The sequence below is a fragment of the Artemia franciscana genome, chromosome 5 (assembly GCF_032884065.1).
Source record: "Artemia franciscana chromosome 5, ASM3288406v1, whole genome shotgun sequence".
NCBI lineage: Eukaryota > Metazoa > Arthropoda > Branchiopoda > Anostraca > Artemiidae > Artemia > Artemia franciscana.
Genome location: NC_088867.1, coordinates 38702302 through 38713250, shown reverse-complemented (window position 1 = coordinate 38713250; position 10949 = coordinate 38702302). Strand labels below are relative to the sequence as shown.

The following is a 10949-nucleotide window of genomic DNA, read 5'->3' as shown; positions in this document are numbered from 1 at the left end:
CTATAGTCATAATTGCAACCTGAATCCAAATTTAACATTCATTTGCATCAGAAATGAACTTTACCCCCACCCCTATATATATATATATATATATATATATATATATATATATATATATATATATATATATATATATATATATATATATATATATATATATATATATATATATATATTCCAATTTGGGTTATACATTTGGGTATACCTATATTTGCAGATTAGGAAGGTGGGGGTAAAGTTCATTTGGTAAATTTATAGCAAACAGTATAACTGGCTTTTGTATAAAGTGAATACACCACTTGATGCCTTTTTTATGCTCTTTACAAATATAATAATCAAGTGGTATATTCACTTTATACTAAAGCCAGTTATACTGTTTGCTATAAATTTACCATTCATTTCTGATGGAAATGAATATTAAGTTTTGATTAAGAATGTAATTCTGACTATAGAGGTAAGTTTGAACTTTACCCCTCCTAATGTGCAAATATAGAACCTAAGTTGGTATTTGTAGGGTTGGGTTAAACTTCATTTCAGTAAAATTCAAGTTAATCTACTTATTGCTATCTCAGAAAGGGTTTAGGTTATGAAAATTAAACTTTCAGGGATAAATCTACAGACTAAAGTATGTCCTGGGTAGGTATTTTGAAGCAACTACCTCTACTCCTTCTCCCTGTAGAGGGCCTTGACCTTTGATGACCTTTAAAAATATGTGTATTATAAAAGCAAAACCTTGCAAAATAGATCTTCTGCTTAATTGAAGTATAAAAAAATTGTTTTCAGCTTCATAACCATGCTCAATTAAATTTTATAAGGTTTTGGAGATATGAAATTACATTTCCTAAATTCTGAAAAAAAAACATTGATATTGCTCAAAATTCTACTCAAATAACAGGAATTGCATTTTCAGAACTAAAGGCAGAGAAAAAGCAACTGGTAACTGAAAGTTAAGATAAAATGTTGTTTAGTCAAAATTTCAATAGGTATAGACCTGTCATTTAGGCAAATTTCAGGGCCCTCTAGAGGAAGAAGGAGTGGAGTTGGGTACTTTAAAATACCTTCCCAGGACATACTTTAGCCTGTAGACCCATCCCTGAAAGTTTCATATTCCTAATCTAAACCCTTTCCAAGATAGCAAGAAGTCAATTAACTAGAATTTTACTGTTCATTTCTGATGCTAGTGCATGTTAAATGTGGATTCAGGATGCAATTCTGACTACAGATGTAAGTTTATTTCTTAGCTACTTGAATAGTCTGTTAATATAAACCTTACCCAGTTCAGGTGAGTGCAAATACATAAACTGAATTGGTATAAATAAGGGTAGGGGTAAAATTCATTTCTGATGCTAATGCATGTTAAATTTGGATTCAGGATGAAATTCTGGCTACAGAGGTAACTCATTTCTTAGTTACTGCAATAGTCTGTTAATATCAACCTTATCCAATTTAGGTAAGTGTAGATACATACCATGAATTGGTATATTTAGGGGTGGGAATAAAGTTTATTTCTGATGCAAATGCATGTTAAATTTTGATTCAGGATTTAATTCTGACTATAGAGGCAAGTTTATTTCTTAGCTACCTGAATAGTCTGTTAATATAAACCTTACCCAAAAACTCTAAGATTAAATAAAGGCTTGGATAGCTACATTAACAAAAGTAGCAATGCCATTCATTTTGCCATCAAGCATTCTTTTAAAACATAATAATTTGCTTTTGAAATTACACTCCTTCACCCTACCATCTAGATATAGCCTAGGTAAACTTATTTACAAGAGTTTCTGTACATGACCAAGGAAAATTTAAAAGTAGCTTAATAAAATAAAAACATATATTGGAAAAAATATAAAACAACTGAGAGTTCAGACTGGTACAATAATTCCAAAAAAGCAACAGATAAACTAGGAAAACTAACCTGAAAACTCTACTAGATTCATGGAACCACAATAGCTGAAGAATGCAAGCATAACTCAAAGCGATTTTGGCAATATGTTTCCCATGGACAGCCCAGTCAGCAATCAATGTCTAAACTAACTACTGCTTTAGAAGCTGAGCTAACCATTGTCAAAAGAAATTGCAGATGAACTGAGCTGCCAGTTTTAGTATGTTTTAGTAAACCATCAGATGCAGACATACCCACACTAATCAACCATCCAATACACCCTATTGAGATTTATAGTCTAAACATCCTTAAACAACTCAAATTGTTAGATGCCAACAAGCCAGATAAGTTACATCAAAGTCTTCCAAAAAAAGTTACTGAAATAATTGCTGACCCACTCACTCAATTATTAAAAGTTTCCCTCTGTACCAAGGAAGTGTCATCATACTGGAACCAACATTTGTCACCCCTTTGTCCAAAAAGGGAAATAAAGACAGATTAGAAAATTGCCATCCCATAAGTATTACTTCTTTTGTGTGGCTAAAATCATGCAGTGGTAAGTAACTCTGTCGTGAAGCATCTCATATTTAATAGACTTGTCAAAATAATTAGACTATAGCCTATTTAGAAAATGTATTGATAATGCATATGAGATTCCACTGCCAAAACAGGGATAAGGTCAACACACTAGCCTACTCGACAGGTTTTTTTTATGCTCTTTTCAGATGTAATAGTCCTATTGCTTAGAAATGTACCCTGCCGCATTCCCCTGATGGTCCCACATATAGTCCTAGGATATTGGTTTGTACAAAAAAGCAAGCTTTAACAGCAAGATTCTTACTTTATAATCTGTAGTATGTTTAGACTTGCAATGCTTTGAGGACAGAGGCTTAAGCCCTGGGTTGTTGGTTATTTGGATTGGAATAGGGGGCTCTGTAAGCTCAGCCGGAGTTGACCCAGCTCTAAATAGGTACCTGGAGAAATTAGAGATGGTAAACAGGAAGAGTGTACAAAAGCACACATTTTTATTTATTAAAAGAATTTAAGATGTATATGGTAGTTAATATTATTAATAAAAAAATTATTTTCATTATTTTTGTTTCTTTGTCTTTAACATTCTAGGAGAACTTATCATTGGAAATGAATTGGGGCTTGAAAAAGAATGTGTACTTAAAAAATAGTTCTGTCCAAGATTTAAACCTATGTTACCATGGCCAAGAGGCAGAGCTATTATCACTAGATTGAAGTGTCTTTCCCATAAGAGTTTTGTTATGCGATTTGCTTTTGTAGGTAATGCATTTGTTACATGCTAAAAAGTCAAAACAATAAGGTAATCTAGACCTCAAGATTTTATTACCACTCAATGAATTTTTTTAATGCTCTTTTCAGGTATAAATCTGGTATAAAAGCATGCTGAAAGAATCTATAGCTTTATACTGAGCCTTTAATATCTCCATACAATGTTGCCTGCATGCTGGTTCTATTGTTGGAAATTGAGGGGACAGCTCACTATTCTAATTTTTGCCCCAGCCAAGATTTTGAAAGATTCGTTTTTTGGAGTCTTTCATTGGAGAAAGACCTTGTTTGGTATAATATGAAAAAAACTTCGTTTTCTTAAAGAGTTAAAGAGGCTGCATCCCAAAGTCGAACCTTAAAACGTACAGGAATTAGGAGAGGCAGTTGGGGGGCTGCCGCCCCCCAAACCCCCCGATTTTAAAGACTCTTTTATTGAAGGGGGCGTCCACCCCCCTAACCCCCCGCTCTTGGCTCTGGAAAGGCCCTCTTTTAATTAACAAAAATTGAAATGAATGAATAATGGAATAACTTCGAAAAATGTTAAACACAAAAGGACAGGAGAACCATTGCGCCGAAACTAGTAATTAGTAACAATGAAGTCCCCCCACAACAAAAAACCTGTACAAAAGAGTCTTTAAAAGCAGGGGGTTTGGGGGGCGGCAGCCCCCCAACTGCCTCTCCTAATTCCTGTACGTTTTAAGGTTTGACTTTGGGACGCAGCCTCTTTAACTCTTTAAGAAAACGAAGTTTTTTTCATATTATTTCTGTACGTTTTTCTACATTTCAAGGATAAGGATTTTAAGAATTTCAAAAATTCGACGCGGAATTCTCCGAGTAATTTTCCTGGAAAGTTTCTTTGGGAAATCTTAACCCCCCGATTTTCTAGCTTAGATTCCTGTACGTTTTAAGGTTCGACTTTGGGACGCAGCCTCTTTAACTCTTTAAGAAAACGAAGTTTTTTTCATATTTTGTGAAAAAAAAACCGCCCGATAAGGGACTTGAACCCTTGACCCGAGGATTAAAAGTCCCACGCTCTACCGACTGAGCTAACCACCTGCATGTGTGTGAATATAACTTTTAAAAATTTCAAACTAACATGGGCTCTTATGGAGAAATGGGTTAATTAAGTGGCTAATGCGTGGTTTCTGGAAAACAGGGAAGGAGTTATCGGATCGAGCTGAAATTTCGCAGATAAGCTCCTGGGCCGTAGGGAACCTTAACTTGTGAATTTCAGCCCGATCGGACAACGTCAAAGGGGGGTGGGGTTGGAGGGTCGACACTTTCGGGGGGTTAAGATTTTCCTACGAAACTTTCAAGGACACTTACTCGGAGAATTTCGCATCGAATGAGTCTTCGTACACCCAGATCCGATGTCGGCTGTGACCTTTAGGCGTCGAGAAAAAAAAGAATATGAAAATTAAGTGTCTATGCGTGGTTTCTGGAAAACAGGGAAGGAGTTATCGGATCGAGCTGAAATTTCGCGGATAAGCTCCTGGGCCATAGGGGATTTTAACTTGTGAATTTCAGCCCGATCGGACAACGTTAAAGGGGGGCTGGGGTTGGTGGGTCGAAACTTTCGGCCAGATTTTCCCCATGAAGGAAAAGTCGGAGGGGGATGAAATTTGGCAGGTTTCTTAGTTGGAGCTCGGGCTACGAAATGCATCCCTCCCCATCCCTCTGCGCTTAACATTGTCGTGGTTCACCTCTTTATAGAGGCACGAGTGTGCCTCCTTGATTATCATATAGTGACATACATCATTTTATCATGACATTATCAAATTGACTTTATAAGTAGCAATTACATATAAAAATTACGCTTTTAAATGAGCCCTTAGACAGCTCTTAACCATGCTACTGTAGCCTGTCCAGCCTTTCCATTCTGGAAATGGCATCCAAAGGGCAATTTTTGGATGTCATATGCCACTTGGGATAACATTATCAAGTAAAGTTTATAAAAAGTGATTAAATATTAAAACTAACTTTCAAATGAGCCCTTAAACAGCTCTCTGTTCTGTTCCAGTGCTAAATTTCCTCTGAAAATTATGGCCTAGACATATATGTCCTTTTTTAAATTGTCATCAGCCAGCATAGCAGGGTCCTTTTCAGCTGCTATAAATTTGCTGTTGAAGCCCACACTTTTTGAAATCAAAGCTTTTGTACTTAGTGTTTTGAGGACTAAAGTGATTTTTTCATACTTTGTATTTAAGCTTGTCTTTAATTTCTAGTTCCCATGTTGCAATTCTCCTGTTGCATCCCCATCCTCTTTGGTGTATACCAAGTCAACAGCTTGCTTTTGGACTGATAATTTTTTTTTATTTGTAATACTATAACTTATCTGAAAATTAAATAGAAAAAAAGATTCCCATGAAAACGAAAGATTACATTTAAATTTTAAATTGAGCAAAAATCAGCTTTGATCAGATATCAAAGCTAAAACAAGCAACAGTAACTATTTAGGAAGAAATGAAAACTATGACAAGCAGAAATTATAATCGACTGTGAAACAAACTTGACACAAACATGATCTCTGGTCTCCCCCCCCCTCGTATGGGAACTTGACAACTTAAAATAACATAAAAGAACTTACCAGACTATAGATAGCCACCAGGGGCATAGCTCCATCATTTGTATTGGAGGCAAGAGGGGTCCATATCCATATAGTCAGGGGGCATGGACTATATAATAATTTGTTTCCTAAATTATTGGGGGGGGGGCAACTGCCCTCCCTCAATACCTATAAATACCAATATTTTTAAATACCAGAGATGGTGAGGCAACTCCCCTCTGAAAGGCTTATGCGGTGGTTCATACAATAGTGTTTTCTGGAATTAGAGCTAGATAATTTCTGAGACCACACTGGCTAATCATGATAAAACAGAAAATCGCGAAGAAAGGAAGAAAATAAAGACAATAAACAGCCAGTGAAAAAGATGAAAAATTGTGCAAATATTTTGGTCAAGACCTCTACTTGACCATCCTCAGTGCAAAATAAAACTGATAAAAATATAAAAAACCAAACCTTAAAACAAAACACAAAACTAAAATAGGATGACCCTTTTATAGTAATGGAACCCTTTCCTTTAGTAAGTTACCCTTTCACCGTTACTAAGAAGGGATCATCCTATTTTAGTTTTGTGTTTTGTTTTAAGGTTTTTTTATATATTTTTATCAGTTTTATTTGTACTGAGTACGCATGACTGTTCCCCAATACCTCTCATCAGGTAGATATATAGATAAAACTATGTGTATGTGACCAAATTGCATTTGTGAGCCTGAATTCCTGACAATTCCGTTGAATTTATACTAATCAGTTTCGGAGAGATTTCTCCACCCCTCTGATATATCTTTATAGCATAAGTTTGGTCCTTGGGGTCCAGAATAAATCCTTAATGGCATTTCTTATGTGTTAATATTCTATAAGGCCGGTATTTTTGAAGACCACACCGCCTTTCCATGGTGTACAAATAACTGTTCAATAGGGACAAATCCTTTTATTTGACAGTGAAACAACACCAAAAATATCTGTATACTTTGGTCACATATACAGTGGTATCTTCAGCAGATAAACTAAAATAATACAAATAAAGCATCAACATTTATCCAAAACAACAAAATCAGCTACATATTGTTTAATGCTCTTATTTTCTTCAAAGCAGTTATGTATGTAAATCTCTCTGATTTTCCAGTTTCATGGCCATTGACTTGATTTAATGGGAAGGCTCAATAACAGGTAAATAAAGGCCAATGGTATTGAGGGAAATAAAATTCACTTTCTTCAATTGTAGTAAATTATCAAAAATTGAATTTAAGCTGAATTCACATGCATCTCTGTTCAAAGCCGTGTTTTTGAATAAGATTTTTATTTTAATTTCAGGGGATCCCTAAAAACTGATTATAAACCCAGGTTCCTTGAAATTAGAGAGACATTTGCAAACATCTTAAAATGGTCTGAGAAATTAAAAATGTGTTCAAATAGAGCTGACGCGAAATTTTCAGGTTTGGAATTTTGCTTTGAGGCTGACTAAATAGATTCTTGATGTTTTAGTAGTCTATTTTTTTAAATTCTGGTTAGTATGTCCTACATAGGAGCTTCCAAAAGTACATGGGATCTTATAGACTCCACTTTGATGCTCAAGTGAACTTCAATCCTTTCCGTAATTCAGAAAACTACTTAAAATATTACTGCTTTTTAAATAAACCATTACTTTTTAAAATTCTTTTTAGTTTTTCATTTAGCCTTGGAATATATGGTAAAGTACAAGAAACCTCCTTCTCCCCAATTGTCTGTAAGACTTCCTTAGGAATATCCAGAAACGTTTTTATTCTTCTTGAAAGTCTGGTCAATCAATCAACTTGAATAATTGTTACTGATTAGCAAGCCCTACACCTCTCATAAAAGACAACTCCTCTTCAATAAATTTCAGAGAGCAGATATTAAAAACATCGTCTGTTAAAGAAATTATTAACCCAACTTCTATTTGGCGTTTATGATTTGAGAAAAAAGACAAATATCTATTGTTTTTAGCTGGGTTTTTATAGATTTAAAGTCTAGACCAAACTATTTTCATTCTTCAAAAGAAGAATACCAAGAAAAGGAAGTTTACCATTTTCTTTTAATTCAACTGTAGATTTTAGGTCCCCCCCACCAAAAAGAGATATTCAAAAAAAATCTTTTAGTTCTGCCTCCCCATATTTTCACACTCAAATTACATTGTCCTTATAACGTCCCCAGAATTTATGTTTAAAAAAATATGAGCCTAACGCTACTGATTCTCTATTTTAAACAAAAGATTTGTTAATAATGGATTTATCCAGATATGTTATACCACTAATTAAGTCCAAATTTCTTAATAACTTTCTTTATGAACTGGAAAATCAGAGGTATTTGCATCTGTAACTTTTTTGAAGAAAATAAGAGCATTATACAATATGTAATTTATTTGCATTATTTCAGTTTATCTGCTGAAGACGGTCACTGTGTATGTGACCGAAATATTCAGTGATTTTGTTGCTGTTGTTTCACTGTCAAATACAAAATTGTCCCTAATGAATATGTTATTCTATAAATGCTCTCATGGGCACCATAAAAACAATCGTTATATGGTAAATAATTGCAAAGACCCCGTTGTCTTTTTATTATAAAAAAATGCAAGAAAAGAGTTAATTTATTCAAAACAGTTGAATAGACTCACCAAACAAGAAACTCTTTAATAATTACAATGTGACAGGTAATCACTTTTTGCTTTTGTAATCAAAATATTTAGAGGTGCTTCTGTCCCACATTCTTGAAAAAATGGCCTCAATTCTTAGAAAAAAGATTACTTCGTTTATAGTTTGTACAATTATCTTTATTTTAGTGGTATCTAATTGATGCTTACATTTATTTGCATTAAACTTAGGCTTGATCAGAATCGGTTTTGCAGGGAAAAAACCTCTCCCCTTCTTCATGTTGACGAAAATGTTGAGCTGGTCACCTGTCTTGTATAGTTTTCCTCTAAAAGAAGAAGAAAATAAAGATCTTGAAGTAAAACTTTTGAAAGACAAGTACGAAGGAACTGTTGTTCTTGGCATGAATCGACCCAAAGCCAAGAATTCCTTCAGTAAAAATCTCGTTAAAGAATTTTACAAAGCTCTTGATGAAATAGAAAACAACAATCGAGTTCGTTGTGTAATTATTAGAAGCTTAGTACCGGGAATTTTTTGTGCTGGTGCAGATCTCAAAGAAAGAGCAACTATGCCTATAAATGAAGTTGGCCCTTTTGTTACAAGATTGCGTGGAATGATGGCGAAAATTCATCATCTTTCTGTGCCTGTTATTGCAGCTTTGGATGGCGCTGCCCTTGGCGGTGGCTTGGAAATGGCTTTAGCTTGTGATTTGAGAACTGCTTCTCATAATGCCAAATTAGGCCTTGTTGAGACTAAGTTAGCCATAATTCCTGGCGCAGGTGGAACTCAAAGATTAACTCGACTTGTAGGTACTGCAAAGGCTAAAGAGCTGATATTTACTGGACGTGTCCTTGATGGAAAACAAAGTGAAATTATTGGGCTTGTGAATAAATCAGTTCAACAAAATGATGAAAATGACGCTGCCTTTAATGCAGCTCTTGATCTTGCGGAAGAAATATCAGTGAATGGTCCAATTGCAGTATCCTTGGCTAAAAAAGCAATAAATAATGGCAGTGAAGTGGACATCAATTCTGGCTTTGCTTATGAAGAAGCATATTATGCTCAAATCATACCCACTAAAGACCGAGTGGAAGGTCTCCTTGCCTTCAAAGAAAAAAGGCCACCTAAATACAGGGGTGAATAGTTAATGATAATTGGAGATATATTACTGAGTGGATGCTTTTTCAAGCCAGAACTTTTTACTTGTTTACTATATTAACCGTTGTAGTTGTTGTTTGTCTTGTTTCTGTGTAATAAATTCTAACCCATAATAAAGTGAATTTATGGTCTATTCTCAGTTCTATTTGTTACATAACAGCAAAATATAAACGAAAACAAATAGGATGACATGAATTGTAGATAAGTATTAAACTTTAATTAATTAAAAAAAAATTCCAAGGGATGTTATGAGCGAAGCTGAAACTTAAAACGGACTAAAATTATTACTTCACAGCCTATCTAATAAATATCAATGAAGTTAGTACAAATTAACCAACTAAATATGTTCCATATGTTTCTAGGATTATAGAAAACTAGCGCTTTACTGAAAACACAAAAGTATAGTATAAAAAACAGGAATATTGATTTGGGAGTCAAAAGTGAGTATGTAGCCTAACATCAATAAACTAATCCATAAGGCTTTTCATAGTCTTACACCAGTTGTGGCACCAGTAACTTTCAGTATACAATTAAAATTATTTGAAAAACATAAGGGTAAAATTAAATATATATTTTTTTAATAGCCGCAAAGTAATTGAATAGCATACAGAAATATCGGATTTATTTATCAGGTAGCAATTTGGTCTCGCCAGCTATAATACCAATAGTGAGTAATATACAATCATAAATTGTAAGAAATATGCTTTAGTATTACTTGAAATGAAGATCAAATAAGACATAATATGAACTCTGGAAATCTGGTTATAACTATCTATACAACAGTGAATTTCAAGCTATGATACGAATTCTAAAGCTAGTCTATAGTCCTAATACTATCAAGATGGCTTTACTTCGGGCTATGACATATCCTTGAACCAAAACATATCTTTAAAAAAAATTATCCTTGAACTATGACATATCCAGAACCAAAACGAGTGCCAGTCATTGAACTGAGCCATTGTGCAAAAGTGATACCAAATTAGACGAAAAAAGTAACAATCCGAAAATAGATTGTTGCTTTACCTTAAAAGGGATTGATCCTAAAAAGGATTGATAATATTTGTGTTCTGTATAAAGTGTCCTTAATTGGTTTGCTTTTACTGTACCAAAACTCCTATATTATTTTGTGTTTTCAGTAAAGCGCTAGTTTTCTATAATCTTAGAAATATGGGGAAACATAATTAGTTGGTTAGTTTACACTCGTTTCATTGATATATATATATATATTAGATAGGCTGTGAAGTAATGCTTTTTGTCCCTTTTAAGTTTCAACTTCGCTCTTTACTTCCCTTGGAAAAACTGTTTTCTAAAACTAATCTTTGTTCGTTTTTTTTTATTAAGATTTAATGTAGAAACAGCGCTCCCTTGGTCTTTTTTATTTATACGGGATAATATATTTTCGTTTTAAGTTTTATTGTCGCTCCTTAGTTTCAGTTGAAAACTTATT

General features: G+C 34.1%; 1 protein-coding gene across 3 annotated transcripts in view; it reads left to right on the top strand.

Annotated features, from left to right (window-relative positions):
- Window positions 1-10949, top strand: part of LOC136027377 (methylglutaconyl-CoA hydratase, mitochondrial-like) — a 34577-nt gene that overhangs the window by 899 nt on the left and 22729 nt on the right. Inside the window, exons 1-2 of one of the 3 annotated variants that reach the window (XM_065704562.1) lie at window positions 3295-3469; window positions 8602-9635. The exons of 1 other annotated variant lie outside the window; for it this stretch is intronic. In XM_065704562.1, the coding sequence (XP_065560634.1) occupies window positions 3343-3469; window positions 8602-9488 (1014 nt within the window). In that variant the 5' untranslated portion in view covers window positions 3295-3342 and the 3' untranslated portion in view covers window positions 9489-9635. Of the gene's footprint in view, window positions 1-3294; window positions 3470-8601; window positions 9636-10949 lie in introns of those variants that run through there. One more of the 3 variants, XM_065704563.1, reaches the window with a different exon arrangement.